The sequence below is a fragment of the Oryctolagus cuniculus genome, chromosome 16, assembly GCF_051225735.1.
Source record: "Oryctolagus cuniculus isolate XC-2025 breed Fujian yellow rabbit chromosome 16, ASM5122573v1, whole genome shotgun sequence".
NCBI classification, from domain to species: Eukaryota; Metazoa; Chordata; class Mammalia; order Lagomorpha; family Leporidae; genus Oryctolagus; species Oryctolagus cuniculus.
Genome location: NC_142882.1, coordinates 82,888,310 through 82,908,581, shown reverse-complemented (window position 1 = coordinate 82,908,581; position 20,272 = coordinate 82,888,310). Strand labels below are relative to the sequence as shown.

General features: G+C 39.0%; 2 protein-coding genes across 10 annotated transcripts in view; both read left to right on the top strand.

Moving 5' to 3' along the window:
• LOC149121849 (uncharacterized) overlaps positions 1-4,736 on the top strand; it is a 282,117-nt gene extending 277,381 nt beyond the window's left edge. For 4 of the 8 annotated variants that reach the window (XR_016222801.1, XR_016222802.1, XM_089315834.1 and 1 more), the window contains exons 2-3: positions 2,428-2,529; positions 4,240-4,736. Coding sequence is in view for 6 of the 8 variants with exons in the window: in XM_089315834.1 (XP_089171960.1) it covers positions 2,428-2,529; positions 4,240-4,406 (269 nt within the window). In the remaining 2 variants the exon portion in view is untranslated. Of the gene's footprint in view, positions 1-975; positions 1,067-2,427; positions 2,530-3,251; positions 3,338-4,239 lie in introns of those variants that run through there. The other 4 variants (XM_089315833.1, XM_089315831.1, XM_089315835.1 and 1 more) reach the window with 3 other exon arrangements.
• ZNF804B (zinc finger protein 804B) overlaps positions 1-20,272 on the top strand; it is a 530,395-nt gene that overhangs the window by 317,738 nt on the left and 192,385 nt on the right. The window lies entirely within an intron of this gene.

The window sequence follows — 20,272 nt, the reverse complement described above, 5'->3', positions numbered from 1 at the left end:
AGTGAAGTTGTGAGTTTCAAACATTTTCTTCTTTCTTCTTCCTCATCAACGTAGGTCTCTGTAGGGTCTTAGGCTCCAACTGTTGAATGATAAGAATTTTATGTAATGTATATAGATTCTAATGTACAGGAGGTACTTCTTTTCTCGTTGATATATCATCTGTTTGTGTCTGTCTATCCCATGTGTCTTGGTCTAGGCTCCTCTATCAAAACACCATGAACTAGGTGACTGGTAAGCACAAAATATTTATTTCCATGCTTTTAGAGGCTGGGAGATCCCAGGTCAAGGTGTCTTGTGCCAACAGATTCCCTCTCCTTGGTTCATGGATAGTACCTTTTAAGTGGCAAACATATTAGAAACCAAGATCTGGGTGAGATGTGCGACACATTGTTACCTGAGTATCATTGATTCCAGGCCCCTTTTGTTGAAAGAGCAAGAGGATATGAGGGTGCTTCAGAAAGTTCACACAAAGTGCATACTTTGAAAGAACTATGCATGGGTTTCACAGCTCTTGCACCACGATGAACTTAACTTTTAATTCAATTTTTCACAAACTCCTTGAGGTATCCTCATATATATGTGCATGCTGGTTCATACAGCATATCTACAAACCTTTCTGTACATAACCCTCTGCATGAAAATAAACTAAAAGTCAGTTCAGGCTATCACCAGGTCTAGCCCATTTCCACATGGGTCAATCTCTCTACCCTCACTTATATCCTCCCATGCCACCTCTCAGAAAACAGCAGTAACCACCCTCCATCTATTTGATTAATTTTTCAGTTCTGCATGCATGAACTGTGTTTTCAAAACCGTTTCCCATACATTTGTGGGAAAAAATTTCCTCAATAGGTGCCCCTTGTCGTTCTGACTTCCCCAATTCCAAAGGTTCCTCAGTTAACATCTTTTTCCTCCATTTTTCTCAGTGAGGTTGTTTTGTAATGTGTGGGATTTTGTTGTGTTTTGTCACAGGCAGCATTTCATCCCAGGATTCTATCAGCCTTCTCAATATATTTTGAAAACATGTATACATTAACATTTCCTGCATGTGCTTTAAGGTTCTGTGGTAAGTATAAGTATCATGAAGCATTGACCATTATAACATCAGATGGGAACTCCACTTTCTACCCTAAAAACTCTCTCTCGGTGTAGATTCATCATACCCTGTTTTAAGGCTGTCTTCATCAGTGACATCTGTTCACTTGATTCCGTCTTTGGCCAAGAAAATTCTCTTTTTGGTACAATAAGACAGAAGACTTAACCTAAAAACGTGTGTGCACAGGACAAAGAGGGTTCGAAAGAGCCCCCGAGTGGTTTTGCTGGTCTCCTGGAAAGGATATGCTTGCATGGGGTCTGAATATACGTTGCACAAGGTCAGCTATTTAGCCTTTGTTATTTTGTCAGTGTAAGTTCTGATAGTCTTCATATTCACATGAAAAACCATTGCACATAATATTAAACCTAAAAGCATGGTTTGCTTTCCTGTCTCGGGATGCGATTCAATGGAAATTGGTGGGAAGTTTAACGGGTAGCAGCAGTGAATAGTATTTGTTTCCAAGTTGAATCCTTAGGAAATCTGTCATGGCCTTCATTTTTCTCCTGTGAATACAAAAGTTAAAATATAAATATTGCCCCAAAAACTTATGATCATGCAAACTCTCATACTATCTTATAGTCATGATACAGTGGTTTGAATGTTTTATCCCCTAAGAAATTTACGTTGAGACTTAATGTAGCAGTATTGGGAGGTGTGGCCTTGCTGAGGGCTCCACTGTCGTGAATGGGATTAGATATCCTTCGAAAGGGCTTGACAGAGTTCAACCCTATTTGTGCATTCAGCCATGTGAGGGCACCGTATTCCTCTGGTCTGGGGAAGCAGCAACCTGATGCCATCTTGGACGCAGAGAGCAATGTTTATCAGACCTGCACCCTGATCTTGGATCTCCCAACCTGCAGAACTGTGAGAAATAAATTTATGTAGTTTGCGAGCTACCCAGTATGTGGCAGCCTGCTACAGAAAAAATGGACTAAGAAAGTATTCTATTTTGTGTAAATATACCAGAGATAGTTATTTCAACCTAGGAGGATGCATTGAAAAGATACGTTTGTACTTTGCCAGACTTTAGGCCAGTGATTATCTAGACATGCACAAGTCTTTAATAAAGTAAAGATTCATGTAAATCATTAGCCGCCTTAATGATAGACTTTCAAACATCTAAATATATGTATGGAAATACAAGATAAGCCCTGTTACAGGTTTAGAACGAAAATTATTTAATTACTGCAAATGCTAACAAAAAGAATGTCATCAGATTGAATTTGGCATGCAAAATGTTTACATTTGATTCCCGATAAGTTTGTAAACTGTTTGAAATAGATACTTCAGTCTACCTTCTCTATATGATTTGTTAACATTCCGTCCTGCAGAATCCAGGATGAAGATCAGTGCACCAGCAAATGAGACATGGATTACACTAAGGCTTGACAGATCAGAAAGTGTGAAAACCAAGCACTGGAGAAGTATGGAAGGTCAGGACGAACAGGCAGGAGCAGAACCTGAGAGGGGGAAATTCACAGCATCACCAAGGAAGAATGAGTCAAGAGCAAGTTGGATAAGCAGAGAATAACGGTGAAAGGTCCAGGTGTCCAAGGAGTGGAGGGAGACCGAGTAGGAGAACTGGTCTCAAGGCAGGAGTGGCTGAGGACTCTGACTGGGTGCTCCTCTATCCCAGCCTATCTCGGAGCCTTCTTTGGTTTTCTCTTGTGGCTGCTTGTGACCCGGAAGTGTTCTGTTCATCATACTGCAAGAGAGATTATGTTTGCACATTGTTCCTTGGATAGCTGGTTTTTTCTTCCAGTTCCTGGAAGAAATTTCAGAAGTGGTATAGAATTTCAGAAGTGGTGGCCTTATTCTTATCCATATCCTTAAAATAATGAGATTATCTGTCTCACTGATAATTTTCAACATAGGCTTTCCATTACATTTCTCTTGAAAGTAATTTTCATTATATTTGCTTTTCCTGCTTGTTTATTTTTATTGTAAGTGACTGACAGGTCCTTTCTAGGGAACTACTGCTCCATGAAATGATGTCAAGTTGAAATTATGTGACAAAATTGACACTCTGGTCAACAGCAGACACTGTCCTAGGTCATTCCCATACCGTAATGCTCAGTTGCTCCTGCCCTAGATTTCATCCCTAGCCTTGCTGATCCTTAATCTCTGCTTATCATGAAACTCATTTCGGTGGCAGGACTGACTTCCGGAAAGCTTCACAGATTGCTCCAGGCTAAATCCTGCATGCAGGTTCATGCTGAGTCCCCAGCTGAAATTAATGGGGTACGTGCAGCTGCATCCCAGGAAGCTCTCCTCCCCTCCTCCCTGTAGTCCCCCGCTTGCCCGTGAAGCACTTGGAGGACTCGGTGACTGCTTCGGACACAGCACACACACAGCTGCAGTGACTCTTTCTTGCTGGCTCATTTCCCTTGAAGGCTAAATTTTCTTGTGCATGGATCACAGATAAATTTCAGGGTGTGAATGTTTGTAGTATACATAAATGAGTGGGATAAAGGCACTGAAACCAAATTTTTAAGCCTGCAAATTAAGCAGAGAAAATACTGAAGGGCAGCAAAACCTGATTTAAGGAGAAGGTTTGAGGAACAGTGCCAACCAATACCAAATCTGTGTAAAGGAAGACAAATATAAACTAATTTAGGGTCAAAGAATCAGGCTTGAGACTGTTAGGTAAAAAAATGAGTCAACAGTTTAATGTGGTTTAAATGTTATCATGATAAAATCACCAGTTATCAACTCAAATAATCTAACAAGAAATTAAGAGAAATACAATAATAATCTGTATTTCAAAAGAAATAGGATGCCTATCAAACCCCTGAAAGAAATTATAGCAAGTTATAGCTATGTGGCTCTAAAAATATTCTCATTTGTTTAAATGTATTGAAAACTGATTTCTGGTGAATCTTCTTTCAGGAAATCCGTATTGTTTTACTACAAATGCCAACCCTTATTTTTTCCGTAAACTAAAATCAGTTGTCTATTTGATAAGGTGGTGCTGACTTCATGTCACTTGACTGCCAGCAATAAGACACTTTTAGAATTCACATCATAATGTCACAACCATAGCTAATGCTGAGAGTGCGTTAGCTTGGGCATGTAGTACTATCTAGTTTAATACTTTGCAAAACTCCTATGAGGTGGGAACTGGTACTCTTTTGATTTTACAGATGGAAGACAGAGAAGTAAGCAGTCGAAGGTCATGCACAGGAAGACCCAGCCAACATTCAAACCACGTCAGTCTCCACTTCAGGATGCTCTGACTCAGCATGTTAGCCGTACAGATTCCGTGCAAGGCAAAAACCGCTGTGTTAACTTTTATGGACAAAGACACTGAGATGAAGAGTAGGTAGAAATCATCACTAGGTTTACACAGGCATTAAATGGCTTGGAATTTAAATTATAATCTAATTAAACTCTATGCCCTTCCTACACAATATACCCCTCATGCTATTCAAAAACTCGTCTGGCCTTTGCACATTGGGATGAAGGATATGAACCAGTGACTCTTACTGTAAACAGCCAGCATAGCTAATTTAATATGCATTTATTTGTTCAGCAGCTTAGACACCTGCCTCAACTCCACTGAACTGTGTATTTTTGCACCTGGTCATAATAAGCACTGAAAAATAAAAAAGCATTTCATTTAAATAGATTAATCAACTCTTTATTGTAGTAGAACAATAAATGTACCTGACACACTGAAATGAGATGACTTAATTTTATCAGCTCACACAGGAACATGCAAACAACATTATGACTGAAGAATTTGTTAATAGCCTCTATCTTCATTAGAAGCTTTTGTAAATGGAGTAGTTTGTTGAGAAGTGTGTTGAGAACCTAGCAGTGGACTCTGGGTGTGATTCTGTGATGAAAACTTAATGCTGAAAATTAAGCTATGGTGTTTTAACAAGCAAACTTGAGTCTTTACTTTAAAGTATAATTGCGTTTAATATGACCATATTTTTATATTACGCATGTGCCAGTTAAAGGTGGCCTGGGTGTGCCCTATTTAAGAAAAATGAAGAGGCTATTTTTGACAAAGTAGTTCATCCTTGAGGTACCAGAGGGTGAGATTATACAGAGAGATTATATAGAGAGCTAAGACCTGCAGAGCACCTAATCGACTGTGCATTGTAACTTGGACCCTGCTTTGAAAGAATGATCAAAGTCTTGCCATGCTAAACATGTTAATAGAGGAGAAACTATAAAGACAAGTAAAAATTAATTTTTTTCAAAGATGTTAAAATGGAAATTTACATAGCTGCTATACTTTGGGGTGTGATTTGAAATCCGCTTGCAGGGAAGCAGTAACTGATAGGAAATAGATTCACCTCCAGGGCCTAGGGAAAGATCCAGTACAGAGAAGGAAGAATGGTATTCCAGTGTGACATCCGCCACCAGCTGGCCAGTCAGGCAGACAGTGGGGTTCGTGGGTATCAATGATCATAATGCAAATGTTGCAGTTGCTGGGTAAACATGGAGATCAAGCTCTCCAAAGTCAGGTCTGTGATTAAGAGGCTGAAAGAGTTTGACTCTAGGAAGGGTTGGGTTGGGGTTTTGATTGAAGACTTCAAGGATCCTTTCAAGGATAAGGCAAACTCTTTGGTTTGGAAGTACCACACAAGTCTGTAGATGAGAGTCAGGCTCACAGATGCAGTGCAGAAGCAGCTCAGGTGCAATATCTGAGTGACCGTGAGGTCTGGGCTGCACTAACTGCCAGAATGACCTCAAGTTAATCCCCGGATGGTCGCATGAAGCATCTCTGCTTCCCTGGACGTGGGGGAAGTTTCAGTCTTCAGGAGCAGGTCAAATGACATATGAAGGAACAGGTAAATTCTGAAGGCTGGGATACAAGTAGGGGCTAACAATGTGCATTCAACTAAGCTCAGACTATTTCACATAAGTGGATTTTATTAATGGACTCTGCTGGGGAAAATGACAACAAGAAACCGTGCTATCCAGGTAGTTTCAAAGTGGTATGTGCACGTGTGTTTGTGCGTGTGTCTCCCCTGTTCCATCAGGAAACTTCAAATGTGATTTACATCAAACCAGCCCCAGAAAGAAATGAATACATTCTATTTTAATCATTTTTCTTAAAAATAGAGCAATGAAATCAAGCAATGTAATTCCAGAAAGAAATTCTTTAACATAGCAGTTTTAGTGCACACAAATTCAAAAGCATTTCATTCCCTCACAGCCACTATGGCAAAGCTCAAAATGTATAATAGTTGTACATTATGATACCTCTAGCTGGCATGTATGGCTTTGTGCTATGTGTATGGCATGTGTATCACCAATTTGGCAAGTTTGGCATTCAAACAGACATATTAGGAATATGTTGTATGTTTATCAAATAAATTCCTTCATGTCAATATTACTATTTTATGGAACTCTCAAGAGGTATTTTCTATTTAATACAGTATGCTTTTAATAGTGAATGCAGATAGCTACCCCCCTTTGAAATATAAAATCATTTCTATATAATGATCAAATATCTTAATTATTTCTCATTTTTAAAACCCTAAATGGGTGGACATTGTAGCACAGTAGCTTAGGCTGCTCTTTAGACACCCACGTCCCATGTCAGAATCTCAGTTCCGTCCTGTTAATGAAGCCTAGGAGGCAGTAGGTACTTGAGTTTGTGGAGTTCTGGGCTCCTGGCTTCATCCTGGCCTAGCTCTGGCTGTTTTTGGGGAGAGTGAAGCAGCAGAATGGAAGATTTCTTTCTGTCTCTCTCATGTGGGCACTATCTACCATGACAATAAACACATAAAAATAATCAACATAAGGGCTATAAGGAAGTATAACTTACATTCAAAGGATGCATAAAAGTTTGATTTCCCATAACAGGAAAAAATAGACAAAAATTTAGTAATTTTGTACATAAAATCAGAAGTAATTAATTTTAAGTAAGTTGTATAAAAGCAATGTGAAAGCTGCCTTTTTAGGTTAGGCTTTGTATATGTACATATGTATATGATGTTGCAAATTTATTTAAAAGCATTTCTTTTTTTTCTTGTTTTGTGAAGTTTATTTTATTTCTTTGAAATGCAGAGAGGGAGGGAGGGAGAGAGAGAGGGAGGGAGAGAGAGATGTCTTCCATTTGCTGGCTCAATCCTCAAATGACTGCAGCATCTGGGGCTGGGCCAGGCTGAGGCCAGGAGTCAGGAGCTCCATCCACTTGTCCCACATGGGTACAGGGGCCCGACTGCTTAGGCCCTACTCTGCTGCTTTTCCAGGCACATTAGCAGGGAGCTGGATGAGAAGTGGAGCAGCTGGCACTGCAGTCACTAGCTTAACCTGCCTGCTGTTCCTTACGGGCAGCAAGCAGGCCAGGAGCTTCCGGGGGGGCTACCAGTTCCATTGCCAGTTCCAGCTGTCCCCATCTGCCAGGCACTTCTAGAGCCTGGCCCAATAACCAGGCCCAGTCAAAGGTGCACCATTTTCTTAATACAATGCTGGCTTCCTTTTAGCTTGTTTTCACCAGCATAAGAATCCATCTGTTGAACAAGAAATAGAATTTGGGATTTTGACTCAAAATGCCTTGGCTGGAGCTGAATCTCTATCCTAAAGAAAGCTTTCACTAATCCTGAGTTTTTAGGTTTGTCTGGGAAGTTTTAAATACATAGGAGGACAGAAATTCCACCAGGGCAGAAGGGTTTCAGCCTCGTCGTGGTCATGTACTTTGCATCTATTCCTTAGCATATTCCCAGCTACATAGCCTCTCAAGAAAAGCTTGTTAAAGGTAGGAATTTAAAGTAAATTTCAAATGTGTATGCTCTATAATTTACTGTTAGGTATTTTTATTTCCTCAGTGGGCAGGTGCTAAAAGCATAGCCATTATGCTGAGGTGCTGTATGAAACTTCATACGGAGAGAGGAATCCTTTATACTTAAAAGATTGGGAACCGATATTAACACTGCAGACTTAGTACTGACTTTTAGTATTATGTGATAGGTCCTTAGTGTTTGTGATCCTTAATTAGATGCTCATAGTACTTCAGCTTTATAAAACTCAATTTAACATGTACAAGTCAGAGAAATGATACTTGCTCTCTTTGCTCTCTTGTCCTTTTTTAAAAAAGATTTATTTATTTATTTGAAAGGCAGGGGAAGGAAGAGAGAGAGAGAGAGAGATCGATCTAACAGTATGTAGGACTAGAATGAGCAAACCAAAGAGAATGCATTTGAGGCAAAAAATGCATAAAATATCTATGCAGGAGAGCCAGTGAAATGGTCATGGATACATTTGGAGGTTAGAGAGGAGTTGGAGATGGATGAGAAAACTGGGTCCTCATTGATCCATCAGACTTCTGAGTGGAGAGCTGGTGATACCATTAAAAGACATTTAAAAATCCCACGGTTGAGAAACCAAACCCATTACTTCTACTAAGAGGAATTGGAAGTTCAGAAGACAAGGGAGGAGGTTATTATAGTAATGCAGATCCAAAGCTTCAAAAAGAATTGGACTGAAATGGCAAGTAGAGACATCTGTGAGTAAAGAGATAGGTAAGCTTTGTATTTTACTAGGTTAAATTAAGAGCAGTTGAATATGGAGGGAGAGCTAGAGTCCAGAAAATGAAGACAATACCAGGTTTCAAGTAGAAAACAGGTGATGTCATTAAATCTGATGATCAGAATTTTGGAGAAAGTACCAGGATTAATTTGGTTTTGGAGCTGTAGGGATTTGATGTAAAATCGGGGTTGTGAATACAGTACTGGAGCTCATAAGGAATATATAAAGATGGAGCGATAGATAGTTGTAAAAGACGTAATTCTTGGCCGGCGCCGCGGCTTACTTGGCTAATCCTCCTGCTGCAGTGCTGGCACCCCCGGTTCTAGTCCCGGTCGGGGTGCCAGATTCTGTCCCGGTTGCTCCTCTTCCAGGGCAGCTCTCTGCTGTGGCCCGGGAGTGCAGTGGAAGATGGCCCAAGTGCTTGGGCCCTGCACCCCATGGAAGACCAGGATAAGCACCTGTCTCCTGGCTTTGGATCGGCACAGCGCAATCTGAAGACATAATTCTTAAAGGAAAAGTAAAATGATGAAAATGGGTAAAGTTTTCAAGAAAAACATTCCAACTGGAAATTGACCTGGTAATCTTAAATGTTAATTCATTGGTAAGCCACTTTTATTCTATACCTAGTGCTGCAAAGTTTTTGATTGCAGTAGTGCACTCGTTTGCAGTCTTTTTAATATTGGTAATTACTTTTCAACATCATGTGATGATATTCTTTTAATGTGCGCTGATTTGAATATATATTGTTGAACCAAAAGCTCCGTTGTCCATTTACATGAATTTATATTATATTAATCACTGCCACTGGATTTCATTGTAACACTCTGCATGTGTGAAGCAGCTTTGGGGAAGTGATAGTTGAAATACAAATGGATGAGTTTTTTCCAGCCTTCTTGTTTCAGCTACTGGCTCTCTCATCTTAGCAGCTCTAGGGAAGCATTCCTGGTATCTTAGGAATGATTCAAAGCTTGGTGGGAATAAATTTACATTTTTAAGACTCTAACTTTAAAAGGATTTTTAGAGGATACATGTAAGTAGGTAAAACCAGCATTTTTCTTGCTGTCCAGCAAGATGCTTGACCTTTTGAAGAGTATAGCAGCAGGGGAGGGGGGAAATAGTTTGGGGAAGAAGAGAGAGAGAGTATAAGCATTTGCACTTGGTTTCTTATCTTGCCATTCTGGGTGGATTGAACGCGCTAGAATGCCCAAGGAAATGTGAGGGAACAGCAGAATTGCATCCTCTGTCTCAGATGTGGTCCACAAAGACACAAGAGTAGAGGGCTTAAGATAACTTCCAAAGCCCTCCCATTACTACCAAGTGGCACAGGAGGTAATCTGTACATTTCCTGTTGCTTGTGAGTTTGAAATTGAGAGGAGTGACAGATAAGTCCTTCCCAGAAGGTGTATTGACTGTGGTGACAAGACAAGTATCAAAAAGCTCCCGTGTGGATCACACCCAAGGAACTAGAGAAGAATATACCTCAAAGTGTATCCACTGCCTCAGCCAGAAATTCAAAGAGGAGTCTGATCCAGCAGGGGGAAGAGAAGGCAGTCAGAAAAATCTGAACCATAGGAATCATTGATAACAGGATACTGTTTTACTACATAAAGAATAGAGAATATATGCATAAAAATTCAAGACTAAGTGAGGGCAAGAGGCAGATATTGTAACAAATCAGGTTAAACCATAAGTTGGGATTCCTCTTCCCACGTTGGAGTGCTTCTTTGAGTCTCAGCAGCCACACTTCCAATCCAGCTTCCTAGTAATGTATCCTGGGAGGCAGCAGGTGATGGCCAACTGCTGGACCCTTCCAGCCGCATGGTGGGAGAAGTGGGTAGAGTTCTGGGCTGCTGCAGACCTGACTCTTGCAGGCATCTGGGGGAGTGAACCAGCAGATGGTCGTTCATTCTCTCTCTCTCTTTCTTTCTCTTTCTCTCTCTTTCTCTCTCTCTCTCTCTCTTTCTCTTTCTCTTTCTCTCTCCCTCCTTCTCTCCCTCCCTCCCTTTCTCTCTCCTCTCTTTCCTCTCTTCTTCTCTCTCCTCTTTCTCTTTCTCTCGTTCCCCCTCCCCCCTTAAAAAAGCAGTTTAAAAAGAGTCTACCATTTTACCGCTTTCATGTGTGGATATTAGTTATGATGTCATCAAATAAGTTTTAAATTTCTCCTCTTTGAGCCTTTAGAGAGCCAGGATGGGTGACCTGTACCCCAGACAGGACAGATGCAGAGCGAAAACCAGCTTCGCTGCTGATCCTCTGGGGGAGTCTCAGGGCAGGGGCATGGTGATGCAGTCAGCAGCTTCGACAGCAGGCCATCTTCACACATGAGAAGGAAGCAAAGAATGTCAATAAAATAGAATCTTAAAGACTCCTACTGTTGCAGAATAGTGTACAGACCTTGGCTCAAAAGGGCCTCACTTTTGGAAAGTTTGACCTGTTCTGCGGTGACTTCACTTTGAGTAACTTCAGGGGTCATCTCTGGAAAGACGCTTGTGTGAGTGCAGTCTCAGTGCAGGAGGCACCTTTGATGGTCTGTCTATTGCCACGAAAGGAAGGAAGAGGGAATCTACTGGATGCGGCGAGATCTAGATCAATGGTGACCTTTTACAGAAACATTTCTGCAGAAGGGCTCGCAGAAGACAAATTGCAAGAGTTAAGGAAGGAATAAATGAGGAGAGAAAGGGAGAAATGGCTGAAGATCCAGAAATGTGCCCTCTGAAATGTGGTTTGTGAAAGGGCAGGAGCTGGAAAGGTTAACCTATGTAAAATGCGGGCTAAAAAGGAGAATGTATTGCTTGAAAACACTGGAGGGAGAGAAGTAAATTAGCTCACGAATTGCTGAGTTTAAAGTGCAAATATATTTAATAAATGAAGGCTTTCATGCAGAGCCGTGTCATTAGTATTAGAGAAAAATGTCCAACTAATAGTTATAATCTATTCATAAGCATGAAGTAAATCATGTTTGGGTATAATTAGCAAGAGAGCATCAATAAAAGAGAAAAATATTTTAATCTACTAATAGACCTGGAATAAATCATGCACTAGGTGTAATTACTGGGAAGATACTTGAATCATGGCAAATGATTTGACAACATGGTTCTGTTTAATTTGCCTGCCTCTTTTAAATGACAACAGGATGCTTGTGATGTGTTTGTTTGCACACCGAAATAAGAATAAGAAGAGCATTAGATAGTCTAGAACTCCGGTTCTCCTCAAGAATTGTAAAGATAGCCAAATCTGCCTAGATTTACATGAAGTTTTGTATGATGATCGTTTATTTAAATTGACTTTCTGACAGAAATGGCTCTCTCTCTAAGCTCTTCTACAAGCTGTCTGTCACTTCACTGCTGACTGCTGACATCCCCAGGCAGAACTGGACAGTACTACAGTCTCTTGGACCCTGCATGGGAAACCATTGAATTTTTGTCCATCTTTCCCCTTTTGATTTTATTTCCATGGTCACTTCCCTTCCACACTCTTATTACCACGCTTTTGCATTACTGCTGACGTCTGGGACTAGCTTCATGTCACAGATCTCTCTTCCATTCTCTCTTTTACTCAGATGCCTGATTAATCTTATTTTAAGCATATCTTTTAATTATTTCACTCTTTTCCAAAAATCATTAGCATATCTGGGCTTGTCCAGATAAGCTTTTATCTTTTTTGAATTTCCCTCTAGTACATGAAAATTTGTTTTTACCATGTTTCACCTAAAGAGAACTGATACGTCTTCCCATTACATGTCATTTGTCTCACCTGGCATTCCTGTAACGGATTTATATTTTGAAATTCAATGTATTGTATGACTGTACAAACCAAACTCTGTTCAAGGTCATTGTAATGTAAAAATGAATCCATAACTGGGGAAAATGACAAAAAACAGGGTGTTTGGCAGTAGCCCACCTGCTAGTGTGGCAAGCAGATGAGAAAAATCAGAATTCAGAAGCAATTGAATAAGCATAGAGAAGAGAGCATAAATCAGTGCGTCGGAAAATTTTAAATGATGAGCTATTTGGTAGAGGCAGGTGATTAAACAAGGGTGGCGCAAGCAAATAAAACAGCCCAACAAAACTATCACATGATAATCTGCAGGTGGAAAACTAATTAGTTTGTTCATGCAAATTCTTGAAAAGCCCAGTTGGTTTGATATTGAGCTGATAGGATGTCCTGAGAGATTTTAAGTAAGAGGTACCCAGGGCTCTCTGTTCTGTCCAAGTGATCTATTTACATGTTCTTTTGGCAATACTAGACTTTCTTGATTAGTATAACTTTCTAGTAATTCTGTTTTTTATTTATATACCCAGAACACATTGTATGTTTTCATATATACCTTTTTAAGAGCATATTTCCCACTCCACCCTTCCTCATTCCTACCATCCCTCCTCCTTCCTTTCTTATTTTTCTTTTAATTTTTTACAATGACATAATATGAATTTATTTTATGATAACAAGTTTAACCTTTAAAAATTACAGAATTCGGCTTATTGTGTCAGTTGTGCAACTTCATTCTTTTTCTTCGATATTTGCTATTCTTGGTCTTTTGTATTTCCATACAAACTTTAGAAGAAGCTTGTTAATATATGTCTGGAAACTTGCTAGAATTTGATTGGGATTGTGTAAATTCCGTACATCAAGTTGAGAACATCAATACTGGTTTGTGCCTATATTAAGTGAAGGATAAAGATAAAGGAGTTACAGATTACTTCTACATATTTAATTAGGACAGTTCAGTGAGTCTTGTCCCTGAGTTGAGGACAGTGGAAGGTACACGTTTTGAAGTAACTATGAAACATTAGATATGGATTATTTAGAATTTGAATTACCACAGGATAAACTAGATAATCGCCATTCAATTAAATAAAGGGATCTAGAATCCAGGAGCATTGGATAGATGAAGATTTGGAAATCTTCAACATACATATGATTGAATTCTTGTGCATGCATGATTTTGCCTTGGGTAAAAATAGACATGATGAAATAAGATATGAGAAGATGTTGAAAATACAAAAAAAAAGTATGGTTGAATATAGGAAAAGTTGTTCAGGGATAAACTAGTAGAAATGTCGGAGGTGAAATAAAACAAAACAATTCGCTATAGAAAGGGTTGTTTTGGAAGCCACAGGAGAGAATAATTCCAAAATTAAGCTTGTTGAATAGAAAATTAAAATACCAAAGTGCAAAAGCAAAGTGGATCTAATAGACATAAATGAATAGAAACACAAAAATGGACAACTCTTGTTAAGAAAAGAAAAGCTTACCTTGAGAAAAGGAACAATATAGTTAAAGATGATGAAAGAACTTAGGAATTTTAAAATCCTCCTCCTCCTCATTATGATTGTCATTATCTCCATCAGCTGTAGCATGTGTGTTGAGAACAAAGAACTCATTCATGTATGGAAGGTGAGGTGCAGGGGATACATTTTCCCACAGGAATTTGCTTCCAGGCATGGATATGGAAATTAGCTTTAAACTGAAAAATAGGCTTTTTTCTCAAGTGATTAATAAATAGAAAAGTAGTTGAAGAATGACAGCAGACTTGATGTTTGGGCATTAACTATAAAATGTGTATGAATTCTCATCCAATAATCACTTGACTAAAGTTAATGAAAAGATTTCTCCTCTCAAATGTTTAAGAGAATATTAAACTTACGTCCAATAGATTTCCCTTCAAAATTCAACATTGGTTTATTGGAGATAAACTGTGGAGATACTCATTTCCTTCTTCCTGAAATCTTGGAAAATATGCCGATGAAACTGAGACATTGTTGAGTGAGGCAGCTCACCGCGTTCTCTTGCTGAGAGAAAGGGCAATGCAGAGATGCCAGGTACTGCCTTAGCTGGAATCCAGTGCCACTGGTTTCAGTGTTCTTTATCAGCACTCTCTGTGTTGCTCTCTATTGTTTGGGATGTAGTCATAGAGGAATTCTTACATAGAGGTGAAAAGGCCTGACAAAGCAGAAAATAGGGCAGAGAAACCTCCCAGAGTTAACAGCATTCATGCACTGGATGTCATTCAAACTCATGTTCAGACTCTATGCCTTACCACCCACGTGAGGCTTGCACAGCTATGTGGAGAAACACAGATCAGCCATAGTGCCATGAACATTGCATTTTCCCTTCTTTTTTCCTTTGAGTTCTTCAAATGGAAGCAATTTAACTGGAAGTCAGTTAAAGGAATTTTGGAAAATGCATTAAAAGAGCTCCACTTCCCTTAAAATGTATGACGGAGTACAGAGTGGTGGTGAATCAAAAGCAAACAAATTTGTGACTGCAAACTGCACGCTCTGCTAGCAAGGGTTCTTTGACATGATTCCAAAGGGAGGAGAGTTTTCAATGAAAATTGCCATCACTGTATCATCCATCAAGAGTGCATTGGGGGCCAGTGCTGTGGCATAATGGGTAAAGCCACTGCCTAAAGTACCGGCATCTGTATGGGCACCTATTGGAGTCCCAACTGCTCTACTTCCTGTTCAGCTCTCTGCTATAGCCGGAACAGTAGTAGAAGATGGCCCACATGCCCAAGAAGCTGCTCCTGACTTCTATCAGCCCAGCTCTGGACATTGCAGCCATCTGGGGAGTGAACCAGCAGATGGAAGATCTCTCTCTCTCTCTCTCTCTCTCTCCCTCTCCCTGTAACTCTGCCCTTCAAATAAATAGATAAATAAATCTTAAAAAAGAAAAAGAGTACATCTGGATTAAGGTCATTCCAAACATGAACCAAAAGACCAAATTTCTGATACAAGGTTTACCCTTAACGGAACTTGAAGAACACTTGAACCACAAGCTTATACTGTCAATAGACAGGTTTGTTGTTTGTTGAACTAAAGGTTTTCTTAGCCCGAGAGATGTGCCATAGGAAGATAGCATGTGGGTCTGGCATTGTGGCATGGCAGGTTAAGCTGCCACCTGCTGTGCTGGCATCCCATATGGGCAGGTTCGTGTCCTGGCTGTTCCACTTCTGATCCAGCTCTCTGCTGTGGCCTGGGAAAGCAGTAGAAGATGGCCCAAGTCCTTAGGCCCCTGCACCCACATGGGAGACTAGGAGGAATCTCCAGGCTCCCGGCTTCAGATCTGCAGAGCTCCGGCCCTTATAACCATTTGGGGAGTGAACCAGCGGATGGAAGACCTTTCTCTCTGTCTGTCTCTCTGTCTCTCTCTGCCTGTCCGCCTCTCCTTCTCTCTCTGTGTGACTCTAACTTTCAAATAAATAATTCTTTGAAAAAAAAAAAAAAAGCACGTGAGAGTAAACCTGTACTATGTGCAGTGTAAGATAATATAATAGAGAAGACCAAAAATGGCTTGACCCCAGATGTGCTATCAAAAAGATGCATTTTACAAAGGATGAGAATGGAAGCTGAGAATCTGAAAATTGATTTCTGTGGAAATACAACCCCATGACTCTTGAACAGTCTTTGTGAGCTTCTCCATGTTTACTTCACTTTGAACACTTCAGTTGTAGGTCATACAAGGAAGATGTATAAAGGAGTCAAAATTTAGACTAAATGCAGAGTACAAAAAGAAAAATGAAAAGAAATAGTATATTCCATAATGGTTCCACTTTGTTCCGAGTTCTCCTATGCTTAAATTACACAGCCACACTGCAGGATTAGGTCTAGAAATGGGATATAATTTTATTTCAGTGCTCTTTTCAATTCTTTATAATTTCTATTAATAATTCGTTAACACCAACCAAAACAAAACTAATTTGAGGCTTAAAACATGCTTTAATCTCTTTATTCTAGAGTGCATTTGCTCTAGTCTTGAAAATTAAATGCCACTTATTGAACGACTGAAATATCTAATCAAATGGTGAACATGCTATCTCAAAAACAGTTTTTTTCACATTTGTTTATGGGCAGAATGGAAATAAATACTTAGTCTTTCCATAATTTGGCTTTTCCAATAGAACCATTCTGCATTACATAAGATCACAACCCATAAAATATATTATGATGGTTGAGAAAATAAATTATATTGCATGTATAAAATTGCTATCAATGACTATTGTAAATTTTTAAGCACTCAGTGAACATAATAACAAAAACAAGTTAAATGACCTGAAAAGAATTATAAGCTTATGCTTTTTTTGCTGAAGTTTCTTTCAATAAACTTATTTATTGAAGTGTAACATGAACACAAATTTGTGCAAATCATGAGTGTATAGAAACTCTTACTATTAATCCAAATTTGTTTTGCAAAATTATATAACTCCAGAGAGAAAATTCTCCAAAAACACAATACTAAACCATTATATGCAACCTGGTCTCTTGACCTCTGCCCATGCTGTGTAGAGCTACAACTGTTTTTTCTAGCAAAAAAGTATAAATGTGCATTTTTTTTACTATATCATAATTCTCCTCTTGGTTTTGGCTGTGCTGACTACTACCAACAGTGATGAACTCTTTGAAGATGCTGGTCTTCAAACTTGCAGTGGTGTTGGTTCATTGCAGCAAGGAATGTTATCAGACACCTGGAGCTGGGAGAGGCAAGGGACAGATTTTCCATAAGAGCTTCTAGAGGGATTGTAGACCTGAAAATTTGATTTTGGCCCAGTGATACTGATTGGGTACTTCTGGCCTTCCAAAGCACAACAGACACATTTATATTCTAAGTCACCAAGTGTTTGGTAATCAGTTATGGAAGCCCCTGGAATCCAATACAGGCACAATACATCATTAACAGAGAAAAATACAGCGTGGTAGCAAATTGCTGATGTTAGGCCAATTTAATTCTTAGGTATTTCTTTCAAATTGTTTATTACCCAGTTAGAGCAATTCTGAATTTCTCTATCTTAAAAAAGACATCTGTGTTGTTATGCTTATTTACTATAATTGATGAACTGACTCCCTGGCTGTGCTTTTGAGAGCCTTTTTCCAATCCTGAATCCAAAGACAGACATTACCCAGTGTGATTCCCAGTAGGGTAAGTTCAAGTAATTTGCTTAATGGAGTGAAATCTTAAAAGGTTTAAATTGTGATGGTTTTCAGCCGCGATGTTGATGCTATCTTGACTGAATTGTAAGTATATTAAACAGGATATTTTTGGCACTGAGAAAATTTCCTACTCAAATGTCTATACTCAAAACCCACGTGACTATTGAAAAGTAAGCTTTAGAAGCTGGTAATTATGCAGCTTTCTTTGATAGTTTCAGATAAATGTAGAATCATGCTTTGAGATTGTAAAAGCTATTCCAGAAAGATTTACAGTCGAGTTTTGTGACTTTTTCTCAAGGTTGGTTATGAATAATATGCTTCTTTTTCAACTTCCACTAAAAATCATGGAAAATGTATCATTTTTCTGCAGAACTTGGTCATCCTGTACTTGACATACAATAGAAGACAATGTTTGTACCTCGAATAGGGTTTCTATTTGAAAATAGCAAAGTGTAATCAAAAACTGTTTACTCTTAGACCAGAAAGAAACTGGATGAACCCTCTTTCGCATGTTCATAAAAAACTAATTTTTTCTTGAAGATGAATAGACTTTTTAAGGATATAACCACATGTTAAACTTTTAACATTGGTAAGTATTCTGTGCAATAATTATTTAATTTCCATTTTACAGCTATTTTAGCTGTATTTTAAGTCTCATTATAGTTAAAAAACTTCTACTTGGAGTAGTAACTCAGGATTGGAAACCAGATCTTGCTGTGTTGATTTTAATTTCCATTGTACATTAATTTGAGAAATACAGTAGTTTCATTAATTTTGTAATCGCCATAGTGCCTAGGTCACAAATTTATTTGCATAAAGGAAAGAGCATTTTGGATTCCCATACCTGTTTTAAAATCTATCTTTTCTCGGGAATTCCAGGGAAACTGTCATTGACAGACAGTGCAATAGTGCCCAATGTTTATTCAAGAAAAATAAAACATTAGCTCCTGGGTTTTACAGTGCTTTGTAATGACGTTTTCACAAGGAGAAAAAATAGCCATAACATGAAATGCCCCTGGTTCTTAGACTTGAAATGTTATTAAATTGATTTCCTGATACTCGTACCCTGGAAATTCCGTCCCAAAGCACACTAGCTAACTATTTAATACTTCTTGATCATTTCAGTTGTTTATTATAATGTAAACAAATTTAAAATTTGTCTTGGGAAAATTACTAAATTTTATTTCTTCATCAAGGAATGAAAAACTTTCTCTCTTTATACTTCTGACCAGCATTATTCATTGTTCTACAGTCCCCTGAAGAAAGGGGTCTTTAGAGATTCAAGGAGGTCCAGTTGATAATGATGATGATGATATGACAATGATGGTGATGTCTCTGATAAATCTGATGTTCATAAAAGTCAACTGTAATGAATCCTGTGTCCCATTCCTTGTCATCCCCGTATCAAAATCCAATTTCTTTCATTATATTATCATTTCTTTAAATCTTATAAGCCAGATGCATCAATAAATTCATTAAGTTTGGACTGAGTTCAGTGATACAGCAAGGAAATATAATATTTTGAATTCTTATTAAGTTCTAGTCACTGAAACCCTTGCTTTTCTGAATTCACAGAGCTGCTGTGGTCTTCACCATCTAGTAGTGTTTTTCCATCTTTGTTGCATGTTGGGGAATATATAGGGATGCTGAAAATTATAGATTCCAGACCTAAGCCCCACCTTAAAATAAATTTCATCAGAATCTGTCAAGATTTCTGGGACACCCATTAGTAATTGTTATGAAATCATCAGCTTCAAGGTGAAGATGTTACTCTGCATTTTCTCTGTTTGTTCAGTTTAGGATGTTTAGGGGCTCACTCTTCATGGAGCAGTCTTTTTGGTAGGAAAACTTCTGTGAAATACGAGGTATTGAAATATTAATTCACTTAGCTTTCCCCCATGCTTCCTCACAGTCGAAAATAAATCAATAATCAGAAAATTATTCACCCACAGGACTCTCACCTCTGCATCTGATAGGCTTGGTTTGTCTTCTCTGTACTCGATTTACTGTTTGCTGCTGCGAGTTGAGTGCATGTGTCTGGTCTGCGGAATTCTGTGTGCATACAGGAAATAGGAAACAGCACATGGCTGTGCCAGTTACTTCGCTCAGGAAAGCTGATTAGGCAGACAAGGCCTCCAGTTTATTTGATAGTTCTAGCATGTGAAACTACTAACGCATAAAAATGAATTAAAATTGCACAATTTTTAAAATATTAGATTTTATTGATTTTATTAGATTTTATTGTTTCCCAACATGCTTATTTTGCTATCAAAGGATATTCACAAGTTAGTTGTGCTCCTTTTACATGTGCAGCATCCTTTTTCATCTAATAAACTGGAAAAAATATGGAACAGATATAGTATTACTAGAAAAAGTTAGCTGATGTCCTTTATATTCACAAAAGGGATCTCACCAGCAGAAAATTAGCCATCTAAAAATTATATCAGGTGAAGCTTTTCCATCCTTGTAAACAGAGATTAAAAAACAATACTGTGCCGGTGCCACAGCTCACTAGGCTAATCCTCTGCCTGCAGTGCTGGCACCCCGGGTTCTAGTCCTGGTCAGGGCGCCGGATTCTGTCCCGGTTGCTCCTCTTCCAGTCCAGCTCTCTGCTGTGGCCCGGGAGTGCAGTGGAGGATGGCCCAAGTGCTTGGGCCCTGCATCTGCATGGGAGACCAGGAGGAAGCACCTGGCTCCTGGCTTCAGATCAGTGCGGTGTGCCGGCTGCAACGTACCGGCCATAGCAGCCACTTGTGGG